Source organism: Lampetra fluviatilis, chromosome 6, assembly GCF_964198595.1.
Source record: "Lampetra fluviatilis chromosome 6, kcLamFluv1.1, whole genome shotgun sequence".
Lineage (NCBI taxonomy): Eukaryota > Metazoa > Chordata > Hyperoartia > Petromyzontiformes > Petromyzontidae > Lampetra > Lampetra fluviatilis.
Window position 1 is genome coordinate 9,771,027 of NC_136280.1, and position 25,624 is coordinate 9,796,650.

At 44.7% G+C, this 25,624-nt stretch overlaps 2 protein-coding genes across 2 annotated transcripts in view; both read left to right on the forward strand.

The window, feature by feature from the left end:
- The first annotated feature begins 837 nt into the window (after positions 1–837).
- LOC144932957 (uncharacterized) lies at positions 838–12,186 on the forward strand. Its single transcript, XM_078857357.1, has 9 exons — positions 838–871; positions 2,710–2,783; positions 3,516–3,645; positions 3,992–4,084; positions 6,197–6,281; positions 8,366–8,512; positions 9,173–9,189; positions 9,597–9,760; positions 11,903–12,186. Exons 2-9 carry the CDS (start codon positions 2,767–2,769, stop codon positions 12,033–12,035), a joined length of 786 nt encoding a protein of 261 aa, XP_078713483.1. The 5' UTR covers positions 838–871; positions 2,710–2,766; the 3' UTR covers positions 12,036–12,186.
- A 7,916-nt stretch (positions 12,187–20,102) lies between these two features.
- Positions 20,103–25,624, forward strand: part of LOC144933140 (uncharacterized) — a 47,396-nt gene continuing 41,874 nt past the window's right edge. Inside the window, exon 1 of the mRNA XM_078857726.1 lies at positions 20,103–20,733. Coding sequence (XP_078713852.1) covers positions 20,508–20,733 — 226 coding nt within the window. The 5' untranslated portion in view covers positions 20,103–20,507. The remainder of the gene's footprint in view (positions 20,734–25,624) is intronic.

A 25,624-nucleotide genomic window follows, 5' to 3' on the forward strand; every position in this document is an offset into this window, starting at 1 on the left:
TGCTAGGTCAGAGGAATCCCCGAAGCCGGTTCGAACCATGCGCACACTCTTCAACAGTTGGACAGGCTCGACACGGTGACCGCGTTTGCTATTGGTATTGATTTTCACTATGAGACATCTCCTTTACCAGCGGCAAAGTATAGTAGTAGGTGTTTTACCCTTTCAACTGGTACAAAAATCTGACACCTTTATACAAGGCATCGTGTTTGCAATAACCACAACGCGAGCAGTCAACATGCATTTTGACTGCTTGCGTTGCAAACACGATGCCTTGTATAAAGGTGTCAGTTGTTGTACCAGTTTAAAGGGTGAAAACCTGCTACTACTACCACTGCGGTATTGATTTTGTTGATCGCCGGCAATGTGTGACGGAGGAGTTCACTCGCAAAGTGCCTCCCGGTGGAGTTGGTGGGTGCCAATGGTTGAGCGCACCGAGCGAGCGACGAATCATCCGGTGGGCCAGCTTGAGTTCGTTTCGGGAGCGCAGGCAAACATCATTCCCATGCCCCCCCCCCCCAGCGTGGAAGAGGACGCATTCATCCAGCAGTGGATTGCGTGGTCTGTGCACGGAGTGGGAACACGTGCAGGGGACTCGAGCAGATGATCTCTTGGGGGTTTCTTTCGCTTCATGGAATCTATGAATTTACTGAAGGTGTGCTCATGTGTTTGTGTTGTTGGGGGGGGAGTGTATTTTATGGTAAAAGGATCAGGCCTTGGATTCCACGTTTGCTCTATGGTTTTGTACCGCCCATTATTGACCCAATAATTCATTATTATGAACTTGTGTTGATCCCTTTTCAACAGGAAGAGAGATATCTTACGGGATGACAACACGCCATCCCATAACAAGCAAGATCGGGTTTTAAGCCAGGTGAGAACCAACTGAGATGACACGACTTTTAGAAAAGAAACACCGGTTTTTTTTAAAATAAGGATAGTTCAAAGTGTAAATGGGAGGCAGTATACACCTGTGAAATAAGCCTCAAAGGTAAACAGCATACATTTAATCTTGATTTGAAGCTTTCGTGACTGCAAGAATCCATACTCAAGAGTAAGCATGAATATAAATTAAGCGGCCTTGGCCATGGTTTGGTTTTTGCTGGAAGAGACGGCAGCTGATGGGTAAATGTTGCATTAGGCACTTATGTCAATGTGGGGAGGTTGACCGAGCGAGCAAGGTGAATTGTGAGCACGGTTGTGTTACATTAATTGTGGCTGTACAGGAGTACATTGATCACCGTGAGAGACAGAGTCTTTTGAATCTTGACTTAAAGCTTTCGTGACTGCAGGAATTCATATTGTTTGGGTCTTTCGGTAAAGCCACGTAGATAGAAGAATACAAATATCACGACGTTTCGATCGCAACACGAGCAATCGTCATCACCTGATCACCTGCTGATGACGACTGCTTGTGTTGCGATCGAAACATCGTGATATTTATTATTTTTTATTATAAATGTTCTATCTACGTGCCTTTACCGAAAGACTATACTCATTGGGTTTTTCGGTAAAGTCACGTCTGTAGAAATAAAGTAAAATGTAACTAAATAAAATTAAAATAAATCACGACGTTTCGAACGCAACACAAGCGATCATCATCAGGTGTAAATGGGGTAAAACACATAGCGAGGGAACACACAGGGTTACATCACGCACAGAGCACACAGAGAACGGCGAACTGCACGGAGGCAAATACAACAAGAAGATTGGAGACGAGAACTCAACAAACCTTAGAAACAAAATGTGATGCATCAATTCTATATTTACCGAAAGATCCAAAGAACAAGACTCTTTTGAGTTTGAGAACTCCCCTTCTGTAGTACGACTCCCCAAAACTGCTTTGGTGCCAAATACATTTCGGGTAAAGTATTAGTATAATCAAACAAAGTAAATACAGTGCCGAAATTAAAAGCACTGCAGACCAGAAATACACCATTAAATTACACCCCCCTTGTGAATCAAAATACATACCGTACAGTGTTGCAGAATCCCGTATTAAAACAATACACGTTGATATTTTTTTCTAAAATACCTTTGAGGTCATCAAGGTTAATGCACAATGGATCGATAACCAGATCTATAAATTCCATCTTTCACGAAGTTTTCACCCTCTCAGAAAACCAATTTTCCATTCTTTACACAGGTCCTTGTGACACTTTGCCAACACTTTATTATTGTCCTTCTTGAGAGGCGGTGTAATACAGTGGTTACACATCCACTTTAGGGCTACAGTGATGTAGCTGCGTTGTCGATGATGATTTCCCCCCCCTCCAGCTACGGCCAGGCATACTCCAACCCTGTGTTAACCACTCCCACCTGTTCTCCTGTCACCATAACTACACCACCACTTCTAAATAACCCCACTCTTTATTTCAACCACCATCATCTGATGTACACTTTTACGATTACAGTAAAGCTCTTTGGAATAAGGCGCTATATACATCTATACAAGGTACTATTGTCAGTGTTTCTAGTTTCCAAAACTATTCCATAAAAAAGGTAAACTAAAACGTTATGCCTATTTGATAAACCCTTAACATTCATCCAAAAATTGATATTTATATATGTAGAAAAAAAGCATGATATATTTGTGGTACATGTATTGCTTTGGGTTTCTGTGCGCACGTTGAGCGATGCCCTTACGGTGTTGCCACATTTGTAGGTGCGCCGCACGAATGAATTGTCTGCTTGCTTTCTCAATTTCTGCAGCAAAGGCTCCGCTGGTTCACCCAGTCAACCTGTGTCTGTGGAACACCAGCAGGGACAATGGGAAAATCACAAAAGTAAATTCACTACTGACACCGTGTCCTTCATAGTCTGCACTCGTATTGCTTAAATAGTTGATTACATTTAACTCACATGCATGCTTTATCCCTGTAATAATTGTGTTCAAAATTGTTAACGTGATGTAAATTCGTTTTTAAATGGATTGTAAATGTCATATTTACATTGCAAATTTCTAATTTCCCTAACGAACCTAGAAATGGATGATTATACATGTAAATCGTTGCCTTCAGCATGTGCAGCTTTGGCTATGTATTGCTTAAATAAGGCTTTTGGATATTTGTAATCGTTCAATGTGCTTTAAAACACATTACCCTTCCTGGCAAAGTCCATATTCTTCCAGACTTTTCATGCCATGTATTTGTTTTTAATCTGTGAGAATTGGCATACACACAGTGCGGCACTTATGTTTGCTCTCATCACTTCGCTGCTTGACTCTCAATTTGGCCTCTGTATTAAGTCTTCGCTTTCTGGTGACCATCACAAACAAGACGAAAAAAGGAATTTAGGTTTGAAACAAAAAATACTTTCATCTTAAAATCACTGCCTCATCAGCTACATAGCGTTCTTTCAATTTCCAATATCTTTCATACTTCAGACCGTGGTAGCTCAATATATCTTGAATATTCACGATGAGGATAGCCACGTCATCTAACAGCTAAGCTTTGTTAGACAGCTCAGCATTACACCTAATGTAAACACCGTGCAATGCTGGACGATTCTACTTACAGGAAACCTCAATCAAAGCGATCAACCTCTGGCAAATCACCTGCGAAAAGGAAGAGAAAACAGCATGGCAAGGAGGCAGGGGGTGGACCAGCTCCATCAAGGCCAAAGAGTGCACTCATTTATGACCAACAGGTACTGCACACAGGTGGACAGCAGGGCACGAGTGATAGTCTATAATTGGTGGGCTCCCTCACAAACATTTCAGCCCAATGATAAATATTGGTCATTGTCAGTCATAATTAATCTTCTAGGTGTGGTTGGGGTTCTCAGCATGCTTCTGGGTAGTGTCTTGTTCCACACTGATATAATTTTGGCAGCAGCTGTTATGGCAGCTAGTAAAGGTTGTTGTTTGAACTGGGTTAGGTTATTTGCTTTGCCCAACTTGTGTCTCAACTTGATACTTGAGAAAACACATGATGTGTGTTGTGTGTATAGCTTGTGAATGAAAGCCGACGAATATTGCCGTATTGTGTAACAGACGGATCTCGAGGAGAGGATGGCTGCTTTTCAGAGCCAAACATTGCGTGATGACACCCAGGACTTCATGAGCGTGGGGAATTATAAAAACCTGGTAAGGGACGAGCATACACTCGGCGTATTCATAAATCACACGTTACAACATGGCGATGGAATGTCACGGAAGTCTCAAGCATCATTTACACGCCTACAACAGCTTTTAAACAAATGTTGGGTTGATGCAAATATATGAAAGAGTTAAGTATGCCTTTGTGATTGCTTTTGAAAAGCTGGTTTTGTTAGTTGTATAAGCTTTGTGAATGTTAATATTTGAAAAAGCTTTATGTGTTTCAGAGGCATAATTACAACTATTTATAAGTAATACATTTTTATTGTGTTATGGATTGCCAGAATGTATTCAATACGATTATCATTTTGCCACGGCTAAATGCAATAGCACTTCCGCAAAAATATACCCCGGGGGTGCTGTTGATGTGCAGAAATGCAGGCCACTGGATTGTACATCAAACAACTTATTTCGTGATGTTGCATTGGCTGTGGTGCACAAGCACAATTAAAAACAACCTCGACATATTCGTCAATAGCCTTCCCTAAAAAATAAATATATAATGGCCCCTTCTTCATAACACATACATTAATGTGAAACGTGACCCATTATACATATTTATTTTCAGGCATTGGTATTGACGAATGTGTTGAGCTTTTTTTTTAATTGGTAAATGGCATTGTTCTGAATAGACATTGAATTCATTGTCAGTGTGCTCTATGTTAACAGTAGTTTTCGATTAATGTTTTAGAATAAATGTGTGCAGATTACATTGCAGAAATATGCTCTAACTTCAAATATATATATCATGGGACCTCCTTTGCCAGTACCAAAATATGAGAATATCTATCCCATAGTTTTGTTACTAAATCAAGATATGTATGTATGTTCTATTCGAGTAAGCTTGATAAATTAGATATACATTTACTGCAACATTCAAAATCCAACCAGTCATGGCTACTAAGTTATCATTCAGAATTCATTTACCAGTTTGCTATATTTGGCTCCTGGAAAACTATTGTCTTTGTATCAGATTATATGTTTGGGTCATTGACGGTTTCATTGCATGTGTCGTGGGTAAATAATCGGCGGAGAACTACTTGTGAGGCAACACGATATTTATTAGGACTCTATTCTACAGGGTCCCTAACACAAAGGGGTAGCGGCCCCTTCACCCGATACCTGGCCTCCGGACTACACGGGCCCTCACACTGGGACCCCGTTAATTCCCCGTCCTCCGGCTGGGGGCCCTAGGGGAGGCTATGCTGACCTGACCGTGCCAGGGTCTTCGGGTCCTGACCACTGGTGTCACTCAGCTCCGGCCCTTAGAAGGACGACGGAGTTTGGTGTCCAGGGTCCTAACTTCAGCCTAGGTCTTCAGTCTTCAGCTTGGAGGTGATTGAGCCGGATCCTTGAGAGGTCCCTTGAGAGGTCCGACTTATATACTGGTTCGTGGCTTGCTCCTGCCTAGCCACGCCTCCCTTCCAGAACTTTCTGGAAGATGACATCATCCAGATTTGAAGCTTTCGTGACTGCAAGGATTCATACTCTTAGGTTTTTTCGGTAAAGTCACGTAGGTAACAGTACTCTCCTTTTTGTATTTGGATTGTCAACTAATATTGGGTAAAACAACATGTGCACCTGTTGTTCTCTTTTAGCCCCGCCCCCCCCAATACGTTCCATTCATTGGCTACCACATTCAGATAAGCCCCCCCCCCCTCCCCTCTTAACTTGTATTTAAGAGCTTGTATCTTGGAATTTTTGCCTCACTTGATACAGTAAATCTAGCTGTGGCGGTCCCACCTGATGACGGAGACTTGTGTTGCCTCCGAAACGTCATGATTTATAATTGTATTTCTATTATTTTTATTGTATTACTTTTTACCTACGTGACTTTACCGAAAAAACCTAAGAGTATGAAATCATCCCCCAGTCCCCCTCCCGGGGTCCGGGGATTGTGTCCCAGGATCCGTTTCCCAGGGATTGTCGTTGGCCCTTTGAGCCAAGGTCACTAACAGTGGCGTGATAGCGCTTCCGCCCCCTGTTGACGAGAAGGGGGAACTACCAGCCAACAGGATGGGGAGTGCCGATTAATGCCTCTACACATGCACTAAATGTTACTGCTTAACCATTCTGATCGTGCAACTTACATTGCCACAGGAGATGAATTACACTCAGACTCGCCTGGCCGCTTCCAAGCTCATCTGCCACTTCCGGCTTCCAGTAGACATTCGCGGTCTGGAAGGTAAATTAGAATTCCTTCACACGTGTACATCATTATCCCATCCTTTCCCAGTGACCAGTCTTGATACACCCAGCTTGTAATGTTGTCCAATTGTTTACGTGCATTGTGATCGGGCATTGAAATTAAACCTGGGTCGTGCTGCATTGTCAAGTTTGGCTTTATCGCTGCAACAAATGCTTCAGTCAGAATATTACAGCGGATTCATCAGCGCTGGTTTCCATAACCCACACTGTACTGCGGTCGTTATTCAGAATCGGAATATTTATTCATGCTGGAGGAATCCGATGAGTGATGAAGCTCTTTTTCACAGATTTCCGAAAGTTACAACAACAAACAATACGAAAACACGACGGAGGAAGGTTAGCAAATCACAAAAAAAGATTTTTTATTTTAGCAGGTAAAGCCCACTTAGCTATTATCTTCTAATTCAGAAGCAACCTGGCCGCAAACGATAGCTCAACGAAGTGGCTTATCACGTGGAAATTTAAAGCAGCCAAATAATCTAAATACTGTAATATATATAATACGAGCGTACCGAGAGGGCTGTTCTAAAGTGTATGCAAATTTGAATGACCACGGATGCCCTTATACTTTCCTTGTCTGTTACGTTATAATGATGCTGTTACATCGACTACGTTGGCAGCCATTCTAACACGGCGAACATTTTCTCTTTATGTGTATGCTTTTGTTTCTCCAGTTATTTCTGCTTTGTTGAACAAAAAAAACCCACTAATGTTGGAGGGACACAAATGGAAACAAAGAAATAACCAGCTTCAGAGCAATGGACTGATGATTATGAATTTGTAGTGTGCAGCCTGATTTGATTATGTACTTACGACTTGTTATGTCATGATTCAGCAACGTGGTCATTATGGCCAAACATTGACTAAAAACTGAAACGTGCATAAAGCATGGAGAGATGTATGCTTCAATTACAGAGAGAAACAGAAATAGGGACACATGGATTCGAGAACATGCACAGGTCTTTGACATAATTCAAACTGAAAAGTAAGTGGGCCTGAGAAAGACCGAGGAATGCAAGTTGTCGGAAAGGACATCCACCAAGCAGATAGAATGATGAAATCAGTTGCAGATATGAGATTACATGAGAGATGACAGTGGATTGGGAATGCCTTCATCCAGCAGTGGATAAACTGTGGCTATAGTTGACGATGATGACCTTCCATTAACATGGAATGGGATTAACTGCTTCATTTGTAGCCAGCGCTGACATTTTTTATCTGCAGGTTGTGCAGACTATGTAACTGCATGATGTGTCTACATCATTAGACCTCCTTTGCCAGTGTAGTAAGTATTCAGGAGGCTTGACGACGGGGTCGGAGGCACACTGATTTATTAACACCAACTTGTGCACAGTAACGGGTACACACAGTTCTTAAGGGGTTATCGTTCCCTTTACCCGGCTAACAGGGAGACACAACATCTAACCCCGCTAACCTAAGCCCAAGTCCTCCACTACGGAGCTAGGGGAGGCTACCTATCCCAGCCCTGGTCAAGCTGGGATCCCGGCACCCTGAGTCTCCAGACTGGCTCGTCAGTCTGGGCTCTCGGGGCCACGCCACCTGCTTGCCCTGCCCTGACAAGGACAGCGAGCCAGGGGAGCTCCGGGGCCTATTCTAGCTGGTCTTCAGTCTTCGCTGGTTTAAGCTGATACTCGACCTCGAGCCCTCCGGCTCACCACCTTTTATAGTACTCGGCCCCCGGGAGGGGCCCGTGGGGGATGCAGGTGCGGACGTCGGTGTGAGCACCTCCTCTGTGTACGGCCCTAACCACGCCCCTTGTGTTTGTTAGCCATCCGCGCCCATACACAATTACACCTCTACACCAGTACCAAAATAGCACCAATTGAGACGAGGCTCAAAAGAAAGCCGTCTCTGGTGTGGACCAATCAATTTCAAGGACAATGCATATAGTATCAGAGTGTGTTTTTTGTTTGCATTTTGACCACAAGTATTGTGGTTAATGCACACATGATTCCTCGTAAAAAGGTTTCAGTTTTGTTGCCAAAAAACAGGGGAAAACCCCTATTATTGCATGATGTGTTTTCCATATCGTCCCTTCAGGCATAACTCCACGGCAGTACCTACTGCATTACTGCACCGTAGACCGGAGAAGACGCAATCACTATCAATGCATTTTCATCCAAATGCACCTGGACAAACATGGATTCATCTCCTACAAGGTCACACTGATATGTGTACAAAGGCATTGTGATTGTTCAGCCTCTTTGCTAGATGACCACTCAATCGACATTTGAAAGTAGTTTATTAGAGGGGAATACCCAATTATAGTTTATCTTTTATAATCGCACCGCAGAGTAGTAATTTATTTAAGGGGAAACAAATATTTTTCACGTCACTGTTCTTTCATATGCCTGTTAAAATTTTCAAATACCTGAAAAATGTTAAGTCTAGATTACATACATGTTTAACACAGTGTAAACAATGCAATAAGATTATCAATAATTTGTGCACGAAAGATAACGATCGTACTTTATTTCCACTCAGCTAGGCCAGAAGTCGTGTAATGTTTTACAAAAAATTTAAGCACAATTGTAGCCTGTTGCTTTTTTCAAACTCCATTCGAAATAAAAAGAGGAAGAAGATCAGCGTAGAACAGAGGTGTGATCAATGTAGAAACTCCTGAAACTTTTGCAGAATTCAGGACGGGAGCTTTGAGTTTGGATGAGGTTGGTTACGTTAAATAAACGGGCTGTGAAACTGTAAAGAGAGGTATTATATTCTTAGGTTTTTTCGGTAAAGTCACGTAGGTAAAAAATTTAAATTTAAATGAATAAAAGTAAAATAAAATAAAAATCACGACGTTTCGGAGGCAACGCAAGCTTCCGTCTTCAGGTGGAACCGTCACAGCACGCTTGCTGTATCAAGTAAATGAGAAATTTCAAGAGATCCGACCTTGTATATATACTGGTTGAGGGGGGAGGAGCCAGGGTAGGCCCCTGGATAGGAGTTTTTTTATTATTATTATGATAAGGTTGGTGCGGCTGAAGCTACGGCTAGTCTACATAACAAAGGACTGAGCCTTTTTGAAATTTTTTATTTTTATTATTTTATTATTTCCCTTCTACGTGACTTTACCGAAAGAACCAAGAAGACTGAGCCTTTGTTATGTAGACTGGTCGAGAGGGGGAGGTGCCAGAGTTGTTAATGTGCGGCTGCTGCTAATGGGACTGAGAAAAAAACCTAAGAATATGAATCCTTGCAGTCACGAAAGCTTCAAATCTGATGTAAAGAGAGGTCACCATGTTTATGGTGGTCATGGTGACGTGTGCAGGATTGTCAGCAGGCCCTCAGCAAGGTGCATGGCAACACAGTCGGAGCTGCTCAAATCAACACCGTCCTTGACATCGTCGGTGCTGACAACAACAGCAAGTTTGATTTGCACCTCTTCAGTGCCCTCTGTGCCCTCTCCGAGAGGATGCTCTACCACGTCTTTGTGTGAGTATCACGTCATCTCTGTACTCGCGCACACACACGCTGCAACATAGAGAACATGGACAGATTTGACTCGCATTATGCAAAGGGTGCCACATAGGCATTTAACGATTCATTGAGTAAAATCGCTTAAATTTTGACTTAAAACTTCTGTGACTGCAAGAATTAATATTCTTTGGTTCTTTCGGTAAAGTCACGTAGATATAAAAAATAAAAATAAAATATAATTTAAAAATTCTATCTATGTGACTTTACCGAAAGAACCAAAGAATAAAAAGAGTAAAATCGCTTGTTACGATCATGATACTTTCATCGAAGGGTGAATGTACAAATAAATTATTAACCGTTTATACAAATGTATTGGGAATGTTAAATTTAACCTATTTGAATGATCTGGATAGTTCAAACAAGAAAAGAACATTGAGAGAGACTGGTTCAATAAGAAAGTACAAATGAGAAAAAAAAATTTAGTCGACTCACAATCGAGATTTGTAAAAGTTCACATCATGGCAGGGTAGAGCGGCACGGGTGAATAATTACATGCCTCGTGTTGATGGATAACACCAAATGATCATGAGCGTTCTGGTGAATATAAGGTAACAAATAACTTAGGGGATAATATCCCTGCTTCTCATGTCTCTCTACATGAAAAAAAAATGATATGCTTTGGGCCCTTGCCGATGAACATCTGGCAGTTTTACAGCGTTAGTATAAGCAAGCCTGACTGATGATAAGATTTGGAATGTAGAAACCAGTTCAGAATGTGCTTACATTATACCAATGCTGATTCATAATTGATTTTTGGATCAGATCGCGTAAGTAAAATGTACACTGTAATCATTTCTCCAGCCGACACAGGCAAATATTAAAGTTATGACGCAAACAAGACGTGTCAATGTATTACTGGTTTAGCACTACCGGTGTGTTGGAGAGCAATCCACAACACTTAACATTTGGGTACGACATTTCACTGGCAGTTATAGCCAGCATCATCAGACGTTAACCTATCTAACAGTTGTATTTTTGGGTACTGTGGAAAATCTCACCCAGATTTTTAAAGTTTTTCCAAAATTCTAGACGATTTAAAAGTGGCTCATGCAATACGTACACAGAGGTTTAATTGTTTTGGGTACATTTGCATTGTCATCGCTTGTATTACCTTACTTATTTTTAACACTCAGTGCTCTGTTAATTTGCGAATTATTTTATCCATTCAATCTCAGCGTTTTTTGACACGTTTGATTTCACTATTCAGACTTTCATCGCAGGACTGTTTTTGCCCAATGTTTGAGCGTCTTGATGACAGGGTTTTTTGTTCTCGTGGGTGATGATGAAAGTGTGCATTCAGACAAGCATCAGTGTGTATTTTCTTTCCATTTGGGTCATGACCAAGCAGATTATCCAGGAGCGGGAGAGTGTTGGCCTCCTTCACCTCCACAGTAAACTGAGGTGATTGAGGAATTCATGAATTGTATTTTCACCATGGGTCATACAACTAGTGTGTCATCCACGAATCTGAAGCAATGAGAGGGGTTTAATGTGCTTGAAGCTCATGCTTTCCTGCAAATATTTTCATGTATAGATGAACAATAACAGATGACAAAGAAACCCCATTGCTGCTCCTTCCTTGTGTGTGTAAATATCTACACTCGAGAGGAAAAAGTGTTCTTTAAGTAGTGTTCTGCCAATTTGTTGGATGTGTTTAGATAAACCTTCATTACTAACCACATCATCGAGTATCTTAATTGACTCATTAACTGGGACCTTGGTGAACTGAGAAATCACGTAAAAACTGACCAGATTCTTCTTCTTAAAGCTTCAATTCAAGTTTGACCAGATTATCTTTAGGGTGCAGTTTATTAGCTAATTATTTCCACGAGGTATTCATAGTTTTTTTTTTAATACAGAAAGGAAGCTACCAATGTGGGGCTGTATTTGTCTTGTTACGAATTGTGTTCATATATATGTAGCAGCACCGATCGTACTGACAATTAGTCTTAAATGAACACAAATTTTGTGAATCTTTGGCTAACCGTCAAAAGTCTTAGTGGTTTTAAGAGGACGTTTGTAGATCTTGCACTGATTAAGGTTGACCTGAAAAGCAGACTTAGTGACGTGGTTGTTCTTGCTGCATTGTGCCCACAGGACAGAAGAGGATGACCACACTGGGCGTGGGAAGAGAGATGCACTGGAGGAGGCTGACTTCTACCTACTGGATATGAAGCTACAAGGATGTAACATCTCTCAAGAAATGAAAAAGCTCTTCAGCGTTCTCTAAGATAGTCATCTTACTCCTGTCACTACACTGCCCCCCCCCGCCACCATGTCCAGACCAGCAATATAAGTAAAAATCAGTTTGTTTCAATATTACCTCCGTTTGTTGCATCCATTACATATAGTTTAAGGTTTTTAAATAGGATTTAATCAGGTAAGGAAGGGTTACACGTGTTATTATATAAAACAAAAATAATGCCCGTATTCTTCCATCATTTTAATTTCCACAGGAACAATTGTTGCTGATTGAGACACAAAAACTTATAATAACAAAATCAATTGGAAGCTGTCTTAAGGGTGTCATGTATTGTTGGAGGGGGAGCGGTAATGTCGTGGTTAGCACACTGCGCTACGAACCCGGAAATCTGAGTTTGAGTCCCGCTCACAATCGATAACAGTGGCGAATATTTAAGTCGACTCAGCCTTCAATGAGTATATGGTGCAGTGTGTAAACATGAGTATATGGTGCAGTGTGTAAACATGACTATATGGTGCAGTGTGTAAGCACTGGGGAGACAAAAACAGCCAGGCATGGTATTGGCTACCCACTCAACTCATGTGCCATGCCGGACTTCATAGGTTCTCGCTAACAGCATTTGCCCCAACAGCATGTTAACGTCTATATGGGGAATTGGTCTTTGACATTCATTTAAAACAGCAACTGCCGTTCGTTACTAAGTGGCGGTGACATAACCACGGCGGTTGTGCCAGGCAAGGTGCACTTTGAGGCCACGTGCAGTGTGGAAGGCTCGTTGCGAACAGGTCACGGGACAAACCCAGGTGTTATGGGTTGACTGAGATGATTGGCAGATGTACCACCTGCATTCCCCACTGTGCCACCTTGATGCCTTTTAGCCGCCTGGCACTCCACTCGCTCTTTCTGGAGGGGAACTGCCTCCTCCTGCCCAGTAGGATCCTTCATGTGCCTCCTCCACATAGGCCGATCTTGACACCACTCAGCTCCACATCCTTCTGAACCAGGTCTTGTTGGAATTCCCTACACCTCTGCTGTAGCAGACGGACAGAAAGTATGGCATCTGTGCAGGACCGCCCTTTCCTGAAACCGCATTGGAGCTGCGCAAGCCTCTCCTCAGCGTGCCTGGTAAGGCGATGTTGAATAATCCTTGCCAGGACCTTTTCACATACAACACATACTCATACACATACAATTATATATAGTTTCCAAATTTCGACAAAGGTTCAGATGTGTACACACGTACGTGTCCAAATGAACACACTCAAAACGTAATAGCCTAATTAGTTATTTCGCTGTATCCAAAATCATATTTAAGCCAAATCTTCCAGAATCATATCGGCCAAAACATCCAACGCTTTCCCCTTGATCAAAAAGCTAACCACACTCTGCAGCTTGTATTATAGACAAGCCTCTTTACTTTCATTCAAAGGCATTTTCTGCGATATAATCCATCACATATACATTTTGTCGTAAGTACAATGGGTGAAAATGTTATCTGCCTGATAAGTTATCATTTATAATTATAAGTATCATTTATAATTATTGTATAACTATTGATTAATAATGTGAAAATGTAGAATTTGTAATATCAGGTATTGTTACACCATTGATCTCAGAAATAAGATTGCTTTCACTGATGTAAGACAGTACTGTATATATGTTTCGTACAATATTCAACACAAAGCCAATATAAAAAACAATTTAAAAAACGTACATGTCAACCATATCATTATCATCATCATGTGTGTTGGTGGAAAATGTGATTTCTGCACTTTTGTTAGTGGGGACGGTGCAATATAATGACCAGGCTTTCAGGCAGCCATGTATAAAAGTGGATCCGTTGACAACAGCAGCCTCCAGGTGGCTTATTATTTGTGATGCAGACTACGTTGAAGGCAACAAAAATAACTCGACATATTCGTCATTAAAATTGCCTTAAAAGGAAAAGGATATATAACAGGCGACGTTTTGCGTCATGTGTGAAAAAATATGGCAAATGGTGAGGTCAGCCCGGGTTGTGGAACAGAGAGTAGTGACGAAGCATATTGTGCATGAAGACGTCAAGTCAGCTGAGATTCACAGGTGACACGCGGTGCACATGTTGTAAAGGACGGACTTCTAAACTTCTTTATGGCACACACTGTTTATTATCTTAATACACAGTCCCTATCACACAAAGGGGTATATGGTCCCCTCACCCGTTACCCTGAGGAGACACAGCCTCCGGACCTTGCAGGCTATCTAATCTCCCTGCTATCCCAGCGTCCTCTGGCTGGACCTAGGGGATCTCTCCCCGACCACTGGTTACACTGAGCCCTAGCCCTGATAAGGGCTGGAGGGCTTGGTCCAGGGTCCTAGATGTCTTCGGCCGACTTGGGTCTTCGTGTAGCAGAACTGGCCAAGAGCTCTCAGCGCTCTGGCTTTTATACCTGTTCGTGGCCGGGTTGTCCAATCCCCGGCCACCTTGTGGGACCCTCCGATTGGTCCTTCCCAATCTGGCGTTTGGATCCTACCTCACCCCCTTTGACCCTGACCGTTTGATTGAGCGGGAAAACCTTGTTTACGATCCGCTCTCTCACAGTTTGCGAACAGCGAGTAGTTAACACCACTACACATGTAACCGGATCGGTTGAAGCTCTTCACCAGCTGTTGGAAGTTCCCTGTGCGCGTGGCCACGAGAGAGTGAGTGTTGTGCGCCACGGAGGTAGCGAGAGAAATAAAGAAGGCAACGCTAGAGTACGGCCAAAAAGTAATTTTAACTTATTGATAGCCACCCCGATGCACTCAATAAAGATCGCGGCCAAGAAGAGTGAGGCATAGTGGGGATGGGTTACACACAGTTTTGGAGATGCAACGCTCGGATAATGCACCGTGTTTGATTGGTGTGCACGCATTAAAGGGCGGTGGCACACGTGTGATGGATATGTCGGCATGGTAGGGCCCAAATAGAGTGCTTTGACACCTGCCAACATGAAGCACGTGGAAAGCATGATTCTTGCCGATTGCCGTGTTACCGTCCGTGCAATTGCAATAGGAACGTGGATGAGCATTGGCAGCGTTGAAACTGATGCCATGCCCACTCGAACTTTCACATTGTGTCTGCCAGTTGGGTCATTGCTCTCGGCAAGCGTGACTGGATGTGCATCTACCCCGAGCTGCTCGCTCGATTGACAACAGAAGGACAAACATTCCTAGAATACATTGCCACACTTGATCAGAGCCGAGTTTATCGCCACACTCCAGAAATCAATACTTTCCAGGACGGAATCAAAACATACTAGCTCTCCACCGCCCATTAACATTTTACGGGTTCCTTTCCATGTAGAAAGGTGATTGCGTCATTGTTCTGGGATCAGAAGGGGAGCATTCATGTAAAGTTCTATTATCAAGAGCGCCTACGACTGCAGCGTCCTTTAGGATGTGTGCGCACTAATTAGAAAGAAACATCACGACCTACTGTCCAGCGGAGTTTTTTTCTTTTCAAGACAATGCTGAACTCCATGCAGCCTAAGCCACCACAGCCAAATTGAACAGTCTGGGCTGGGAAGTTCCTTTATTTGTCACAGAGGCCAGACCTGGCTCTCGGTGACTTCCATCTGCTTGACCTACTAAAAGAGCACTTTGGTGAAAACGTGTGTCCTAAACAGCTTCAATGAAAAATACAATTCCCAATATGCTGAGGACATTCATGCAACGTGTCCAACAGTGGGAGAAGTGCTTTGCTGTGGATGGAGACTGTTGTTGAACCACGTGAGCAGCCATAATCCTGGAATTAAAACTCTCTTCTATGTGAGCAAAAGTCAGGGAAGGACTTCAACCACCCTTGTTAAACTACATAGCATTTAATTGCCTCCACGTATTCACGTGCGACTAACAGCTATCACATAGACAAATAATGTTGTAAAATAACTGCATATTTTATCGACATTTATTCTCCAACATCCTTTTATGTTATTATATTATACTAGTGTGAAGTACCCGGTGTTGCCTGGGTCTTAAAAATATTTCAAAACTACTCTTCAAAATCTAACAGCAGTGCATACTGACTGTAGTGGTACCTGCTATCACTACAGTAGTACATGCTGACTCTAAAGCAGTATTTATGGACTGTATAGCACAAAGTACTCACCTGACAGAGTGGCGTGGTGAGGCCTAGTCCCGTGCAGAGCCTCCGGCCTCGCCTAGATTGTCCAGCTGGCCGAGGTGGCACCTTGGCAGGCTGGGGCTGGGCTGCTACCCCTGACCCCAAGCCCCAGCCACGATCTCTCCGACCGCTCTGCAGTAATATCTACGGCCCATAGTAGTAAAATTTAGCGACTGTAGAGTAGTAATAACTGTACGCATCGGGGTGGGGGGGGGGACATCACAGTGAAGAATTAACGTCAGCGTTTAATGTATATTTATAGCATTTTTAACGCAAAAGAAAATGTCCCCCTCACTCCCACCAAAGGCATGCGACATGGCATGGGCTGTCCCCCCCACCAAAGGCATGTGAGTTGGCATGGTCGTGCACGCGTCATAAATAAATAAAAGGGATGCGCACATAAATCGCACTAAATTGCTAATTAAACTAATTTAAAGTTGACGTATGTGAAAAGGAATAGCGCTTGCTCACCGCGGGGCTTACGGTGTGGAACCTGCCTATTTTTTTTTACGTAAACCCCACCGTCGGAGAGGCAAATCGTTCGCATATATATAGATGAGAAGGCAATGGTGATCAGGGATAGGTTCCCGAGCTCCACGTGCACCATAGGGTATGGGGCACGTGCGCAATATAGATTTGGGCGGAATTCGTGCTGAGGAATTGAGCTGCGGTGTTGTGAATGTGGAGGGTGTTTCTGATGATTTACTGCAGATGCGCAATTGCCCTTCTGAAGAAAACTTTCAAATAAAGTTTCGCCGTTTCACAAACCCCTGGTGCTCAATTATTGTGGAGTCGCCCACCTCTCCGGAGGATATAACAAAATGTGGAGTTTTTTTTTTATTCTTGTTGCTATTGTCAATTTAGCCGACGGGAGGCGAGGGACAGGGTGGACCGGCTCCACATACACACCTGGAACGCATTCTATCAACCTATATTGCTCCCTCAGTCGTTCTTATGCTTGAACATCGCTGAAAACGGCCAGCAGGTGGAGACTTCTGCTTGCTGTGTAAACATCACTGGCAATCGTTTTATGCCAGGGATTGCTCAACCTTTGAGTCTTTGCGATAGAAGGAAAAAAACTAAGCTTAAAAAAATATACCAACTTGGGATTTGGAGTCTGACCACATAGTTACAGCAGTTGATCTTCAGTGGGAACGTGAGTTGGACAGGGTACAAAGACAAATGTTCCCCGTAGAGCCTTAACAGAATGTTAGGACAAGTGCTGTTAGCAAGCACCTATGAAGGCCGGGACTGCAAACAAGGGGATGGGTGGCTAGCACCACGCCCGGACGCCTTTGTCTCGCTAGTTGTGATGTTTGTACACTGCACCAATAACTCATTTGAGGCTAAGTCGACCTAGGGGAGGACCACGACCGGTTCATATAATCGTCGCTGGTGTTGGCCATGAGCGGAAATGGAACTCGGGTATGCGTAGTGCGCGCTAACCGCTACGCCGCCATACAGATTCGGGAGGGACAAACCAAGCTCAACTTTGTGATAACTGTCCCATCCTTGTGTAATGACCGACTTCTGCGACACGGCGTGTAGATGGTACTCTTCTTTATTTCACATGCGGGCACAGCACAGGCTAACGTTATCTTCTCCCTCTTCCGAGTACACACTTTGGATATTAACGTTGTTACAGACTACACACATGGTTGATCACACGGCGGGGTTCCGGCCTCGCCGCTGGCTGACGGCATGCCGGTAAGAGCGGTGGAACTCCGCAGGAGATCCGCCACGTGGCCGAACGACGGAGAGAGATGATGGCGAGTAGCGACGCAGTCCGGACCCAAGACTCCACACACCGACCTCGAGTCCTCCTCCGCCTTCGCTTATATTGCCGCAGGCGCGGCTAGGCTCCGCCTCCGGTCACACCCTCTCGTGGAACTTTCTAGACGGTTCTCGGTGTTTCTCGGCCAGCCCCGCCCTTTACCCTTGGCCTAGATACCTCTCCCTTTGGGATTGGATAGTGTTTATAGTGGTGCCTGTACCCGTGCTTCCATTTTCCAACCAATAGATGTCACTATCTCATTACACTTGCATAAGCGATAACACATACCTGTCAACCCATACGGGTTACCGTATTCTTGTACAGGGAAATTTAGTTTTCAGGTCCATATGGCAACAATGTTTTTGTCTATTTGTTTGTGTTTCTCCCTTGTGATGGGACTTTGTTAGATGAACGTTGAGATTTATAAGGGCACGGGGTGACCAATAAGGTGTGAATTGGTCTATAATAAGGTAGGGCACTGATATGGGGTTGACAGCTATGTAGTGGTGTAGTGTATAGTGTAGTGTATAGTGTATGCATAGAATGAACGTTGAGATTTGTTTGGGTACGGGTGACCAATAAGGTGTGAATTTGTCTGTAATACGGTAGGGCACTGAAGGGGGTGGACAGGTATGGATAGCATCGCATTAAAGCTCTGGACGGCAGTCATGTTGGGCGGTTGTGTTTTTTCTCTCTCTCGCAGACCCTGACCAGTTTAGGTTTCACCTTTTTGTTTCTTTCACAATGTAAATGAGGGGTATCGCGTGCATCGGTCAAATGCGTGCACGCGTGGCAACGTTTGATGATCGTCCCACAAAGACGAGACTCAACTTTCAAAACAGCTGCCCTACGCCCAAAATTGCTTATAAATTACTTAACACAATTGGCTTCTCGCGATTAAACATTTAAACGGTGCTGTCACCCCGACAAAAGAATGTCCGTATCGTGTTGCCAGCAGGGGATATTGGTTGTAACCGTGCCGTACTATACACGGAGAAGTTCCTTCATGAACAATAAATAATTGCGATGCAGTACGAATTGAGGTTCCCAATAACTAAGTGCACAAGTTGGATTTGTGAAACACACAAATAATGACGCACATTCCATATTCATCGTTAACACCGTGGAGCTAATGTGCTTTATAAACAGGGTGAGCAGACGTACGGGTGGATGATGTGACTGGGAGACAGAAAAAAGCTACAGGATGGTTGTACAACATGCATGTTGAACTTCTTTCGCGCCGTACGTTGTCAACCGTGCCAATCGGAGGGCTGGGGGGAAGAAGGTTGGATGGTGTTGTGGGCAGATATTCGAGAGCGATGTTAATTCCAACTGCGTTGATGCGTTAAACAGGTGCTAGCTACTACAGTGAAAGACAGAGGTGTGTACGGCTGTGGAGGCTAAAACGCAGTGCCGGATTATAACATATGCCTGTAGCGTATGTTACAAAGGGGTCCTAAATAACAAACACATACATATAACATGTTTTACTTGCATAGTAAAGTAATTGTATTTTTTTAAATTTGCTATACAGCCAGATAATACGATTAATCGCAAAGCTTAAACAGCCAGTCGTTCATACAAGTCGAAGGCGGTATAGTACTATAGTAATAGAGCATGTGCAGAATCGCTCAACCGGAATTGATAGCTTGAAAGCATTTAGCGCGGGGCCCTTGAAAGTGCGGCGCCCGTAGCATATGCAGCTACTTTTGCTACGAGGAGGATAATCCAGCACTGCTAAGGCTATTGCTGACTGCTGCTGCTGCTGAAGGAGTGGGGTGCAGGGAGATGAGAGCAGACGTTGGGTTTGATGAACATTGGCAAACACGGATGAAAGAGCGGCTTCCCAGGCAGCGGCGTGGTTGGCATGGGCCGCAGTACAAGGAATTAAATCCCACCCCCCCCCCTTCACAGGGCGGCCCCTGATCCCCTTGCAGTCCATGGATCTCAGCACCTGCACACTTCGATAGCTGTGCCATTGTTCCAGGGTTTTGTTCGGTGGCGGCGGTGGGGGGACAATAGAGTTGGCGACGTGACGCTGAGATAGCGGACAGTGACGAACGAGGGTGAGGTGTGAGTTTAGATTCGTGTTGGGTGGGGGAGGAGGGAAGGTGGGGCGGGGTGGTGCTTGTATCTGACAGCGTTAGTCATCTCCATCTCCAATTCCACCTCCAACCCCTGACGGGTACAAGCAGAATGCAGACGTCCCAGCCAACGCAGAGCCAAACGCAGCCCTCCTCCCCATAGCCACCCCTCCCCTCCATGTGAAATCCGCCCCCCCCCCTTATCAAGCGGCGTAGAGCAGCCAGTCCCCGTGGTGCGCACATCCTCTTGACGCTCCACAACCCCACTCGCCCTCTTTGAGTTCCCGAGCCACGCACTTTTTGGTCTCGCAAAAAAACCCAACAACTCCACCATCGGGTCCACTCATACAGCCAAAGGCAACGACAGTCCCAGTGTAGCAGCAGCAGCAACAACAACAACCCCATCTGCGAGGTCTTCCGCTGCCCCTGCTAGAAGGACACTCTCGCACGCTCACAAGTCCCAACGCCGGTTTGCGACGCAGAGGTCCGTGCCCAGGATGTCTCCTTCGCTGGTGCTGCCACTCGCGCTGCTGCTGCTGCTGCTGGGGTCGGCAGCTCCCGTGCGTGCGGACGAAGACGGCTCTGGCTCCGGGGATGGCTCTGGCTGGGACGTGGCCCCGCTGCTGTGCCTGCCGCCCGCTCGGTGGGACGGCGTGCTGGGGCTGTGCGTGACCGACGACAAGGGCGACTGGTCCCTTGGGAAGGCACCCATGTTGCTGCCCGGTAATGAGTTTGTGTGTCTCTCTCTCTGCGCGCGTGCGTGTGCGTGCGTGCGTGTGCGTGCGTAAGTTCGTCTGAGCGCACGATTGTTAGTCTGAGAGTTTCTTATCGCGCACTAATTACACGCAGTGAGCCCTTTGGATACGACACTGTTTTATGTCTCTGGCAAAACTGGCTCCGGCAAGGATCCCGACCACGAGCTGGTAACGCGTTCCAGGTCTGCGCGCACAGCACAGGTTTATACTGCTGTGACAATAACGATGGTAAATGTGCCCCGTTAATTATGACATTTCTTGAGCCAGGAAAGCCTCGGCGAGTATCGAGGCTCTCTTTTTTTTCAGCTCAGTCCCGAATTACTGGGCTGTTTGGCCAATTCAATTCGTGAGTGGCATCGTTGGAGGAGCCCGGAATACCTGGAGAAGATACACAATGCACACGGGTGGATAACACTCAAAGTTACATACGGGTGGATGAGAGAATCCACGTGCTACCATCTCCTTGTGGCCCAGTTTCACTCGTTTTCTGTGTGATCGACCAACCATTATCTCCAAAGTATTGGTCTACAGGTGTGCACCACCATACCAACAAAATGGAAATGCAACTTCCACCCCCGCCCCCCAAATAATCCTGTCGCCCGTATCATATAGATGAGCAATATGTAATGTTTACTTTTAATAGCGTCATTCGTTTCATAGCATCTCAACGCTGATGGACTAACAGACAAGCCGGAAGGAAACCAGGCGGTGAGCCAGAGCTAACAATTGCCCAAAGCCCTGCAGCCCTCTCTGTATTAAGATGTTCTCAGCCGATTAATGAGTGTTTAGGCATGTGGGAGAAAACAGAAGCAATCCGAGAAAACCCGCGCGTGCGTGGAGGTAGCACTCTATATCCCATGCAGAATGTACAGATGATATTAGTCTGCACTTTGTTTGTAACGTCTTCTCCTGGTAAAGCCAGGCTATGGCATCTCGACGCACCACGGGATGGAAGTTTTACACCGTTTGTGTCATTCCACCAACTCTCGCTGCCCTCACAGTTCCAGATTACAGGCATGCGTCACCACTGTCCGGTTGATACATATATACACACACCGAGTTTTCCAGTTCGCTGTCCGACAAGAGTGTGAAGCTCTGTGTTCATGCACGAGTCCTTTAATCCGATAGAAAATTGAGCTGTGTGTATATGCCCTTTCTGTATACTTCCCTTGATGGGTCTGAGCCTACTTAAGCCTTTTTGAGACTGATGATGACCGATCTCTTTTTCTCTCTCTCTCTCAAATAAGAGGCTGGTGTGCCCTAAATTGTCACGCATATTCATTAGACGTGTCTCGTTGTATACATTCATAGATTCTGAAGCATCGAATCCAGGCCCAGCCTCCAGCTCCTCTTGGGGTGGGGGGTGAGGGCCGGGGGGGGCAGTCAAACTACACAAAAGTATTGTGTGGGGGGCACCATGACGGTGACACACTGTGTCACCGTCATGGTGCCTGAAGGATTATCACGGTTGGATATGTACGGCGTGAAAGAAGTTCAACATACATTTGGCGGCGGAGGGCTCAATCCAGCACAACCCTAACAGAGGCCCTGATAAAAAATTGCCTGTGTAAACATCATTTATTTATGTTGTACTTGCCTACATCTGCAGCCACGAGTGGCCGTTACATTTACCACAATAATTTTTTTAATTATTATTTAACCGGGACCCTGAATCGCAACAATTGGTCCAATTGCTGGGGCAGGGATGCAAGGCATACCACCGGTATTCATGATTCTCAAGCCACCTTACTACATATGTCGTCAAAATATGTATTTGAATATCACAGTAGGGCTCACTGTCAGTGCGCGAGTGATGTCACCAATTTGACATATTCAAAGTATGGAGTTCCATCGCAATAACATATCTAAATTGCAATACGAAAGTGCGTGAATGTAACATCAATAAAAAAACAATCTATTACCATTAACTATGCTTCATATTCAAGCCGGACAGCCTGGAATGCACAGTCTAAGTGTGCAGTAGCCTTTAGAGGAGAGTTGCTTGTTTTGTTTGGGTGAACTCATCCAAGCGCCGCCTGTGGGATGAGGTCGTGGGTTCCAGCCTGACCCTGACGGTGCCTGATGTATATTTGGAGTTCGCGAGTAATATCTCCACGTGGTCGCTTGGATTTTCCTCCAGGTCCTCTGGTTTTGCCCTCCACATTTAAAAACTTGCGTTTACATTCTTTGGCTGCTTCTATAAATTTGTACCTGTGCTGGTGATGATATTGGCCAATTCGATGTACGATAACGTGTGGCCAAGTCACCTCTGAAAAGAGCTCATAGCTCAGTGGGTTTTACCTGGTTAATACAGTAGTTTTAGTTTAGACTTATGGGAGTAATGTTGCAGCTATGAAAATACATGTACTTGTATCTCTAGATTTGTTTTTATTTCATTTGTGTCACAATTTATTTTCAAATCTATTAAACAGACCAAAGATTGGAAAAATATGACAAACTATGCCAACATAAGCGGCTACAAGTTTGAGTGATTTAAAAAGTAATAATTTGGCATCTAACGATGTCATTGAGCTGCAACCTGTAGATCTAATTTTGGTGCCAGAAATGTTCTCATGACTTGAGAATTTGCGTTGGCTGGCTTCTCTGTTCCCTAGCCTCTAAGCTATCAACTTTACAGATGTTTATAACAACCTGTTCATTTATCCAAAGTTCACCTGATAATAAACTCCACCCATAGCAAGCAGCGTCAGCATTTTGTTTCGTGGTACAGGGTCTTGAATTAAAGTCAAAGTAAAGCCATGAGACGTGGGTTCGAAACAAAAACAGCATCAACAAGAGGAAAACAAACGGGAAGAACAATAACATCTACACGAATCATCGATAAGTCTATAGCCCTTTATCTTTCCACTGCTGGATGAAGGCCTCGTCATGCCATGTCGGTCATTGGGGTCGTTTGACTGTGCTCTACTTGATGAATGGTGGGGTAAGTGGATTGAACTGGTTCAGCTGATAGCCTTGCCCGGGAGTCGAACCGAGGTTGCTCACGGGGTAGTGCAAGAGCACTTTGTCAGCACTGTACCCTGTAATTATCAAGATGCAAAAGAATGCTGGAGACCTTTGAGGCATTGAGAACGGCTTTGAGAGACCAGCTGGTGAGCCCCACTCACTCCACCCTGCTCCACCCTGCTCCACCCACTCCACCCGCTCCAACCGCCTGACCCGTTCTCCTTAGTCCATCCGCTCCACTCACTCCACCAACTCCACCCGATCCACCCACTTCTCTCACGAGACCCGCTTCACTCGCTCCACTTGCTCTGCTCACTCCGCTCGCTCCACCCGCTCCACCCAGTTCATTGACTCCACCCGCTTCACTCACTCACTCCACCTGCTCCCCCACGTCTACCCTATTATGAACTGCTATGTCGGCTGATGTCATGTTGCCAATGTGTACAAAGGTATACATTATATTTCCAGCCCACCGTTTTGGGGGTCGTGTGACCATACTTCAACACGCTGGTCAGTGCAGGTTGGTGAATGGGGTGCCCAGGACCATTTCAGATATCACTAGCCAATGATGTTAGGCGTGACACACAACTTAGAAGACCGTGCTCTCGATATAATGGATGGATCCGAAAAATGGACACTGACAAAAAAAATTGACAAAAGCTGAAAAGTAAGCAGTAAACAATACTTAGAATTACGTTGAGGGACAGAGGAGCAACATGGATCAGGAATCAAATAGGAATCGTAAATGTATTGACTTTGGAAAGTAGATTCGGGGATGGCATTTTGCATGGCATCCCAAAGGAGGTAACATGACCAAAAGAGCAACAAAGATGGAACAATGCGGTCGTTTCATGCGCATGAGTAAAGATGCATTGTGGCAGCATAGGACTCTGAGGAATGGAAAAGGCGTTGGGAGGCCTTCATCCAGAAATTGATAGATAATGGCAGTTGTTGACGCGTGATGAATATGCTGATATTGCAAGGTGCATTGGAGTGGGACCTCGCTAAGTGATGTAATACATTACAAATGTGACTTATCATTTATCATTGTGCTAACATACAGCTGGAAATAGATGGTCATGTTTGTTAACATGACGTTTTATAAACAGTATATATATACCAGCCACATCCATTAAGAAAGTATTCCCAACCCCTGAGTGAACAATGATTTATTACAAAAAAACACTACTCGAGAAAAGATAATTGGGCAGTGATAGAGAACAAGAGACTGCTGACCATGGCCGCTTTGCCGGTAGGTGGGACCATCAAAGATGGCAAGTTGATCCGTCTCCTGGCGTCGGCAGATATCATTCATCATGACCGCGGCAAACGCCGCCTGTGGGAGAGCCTGCCACTCAGCACTCCCGAACCGTCGGTGAATTATCAAGTGGAGGCGGGGGCTTGGGAAATGTCACCACGCAGCCGCTCATCCACTCCCCTGAACCACCGACGAGAGGCTGCGGATGGCACATCATTACTTACGCTACATTATCTACATTACAAGGTCGCACCCATTACACACAAAGTGCTTGCCACAAATGAACCCCAACACCTTGCCAGTCTCGTCAAGGAGCATACACCGTCATGCGCGCTTTCAGATTCGCTTCTGCAGCCTTCTAGAACACTCTGCCTGCCGATGATAGGAAGCCACTGGAGCTATGCAATTTTAAATATAGATTGAAAACTAATTTCTTTCTAACTGTTTTTGTGTTTAGTTTGTTGTCTTTTCTCTCTGCACTTCTGATTAGCATACACCCCCCCCCCACCTCATTCCATAGGTGGGGTAGGTGTCTTTAAACATCAGTGTGTCCTCAACACCTGTGCCTTTAACATACCGCCCAGGGGATGTTCCACCGCCCCATACTACAGTACTGTTTAGGTATTCTGAAGGG

Excerpts from the sequence above, each read along its gene's own strand:
- LOC144932957 (XM_078857357.1), top strand. Across the intron at positions 4,085-6,196 it reads TGGGGAATTATAAAAACCTG|GAGATGAATTACACTCAGAC; the intron begins GTAAGGGACGAG and ends ACATTGCCACAG. Across the intron at positions 9,761-11,902 it reads ATGCTCTACCACGTCTTTGT|GACAGAAGAGGATGACCACA; the intron begins GTGAGTATCACG and ends TTGTGCCCACAG.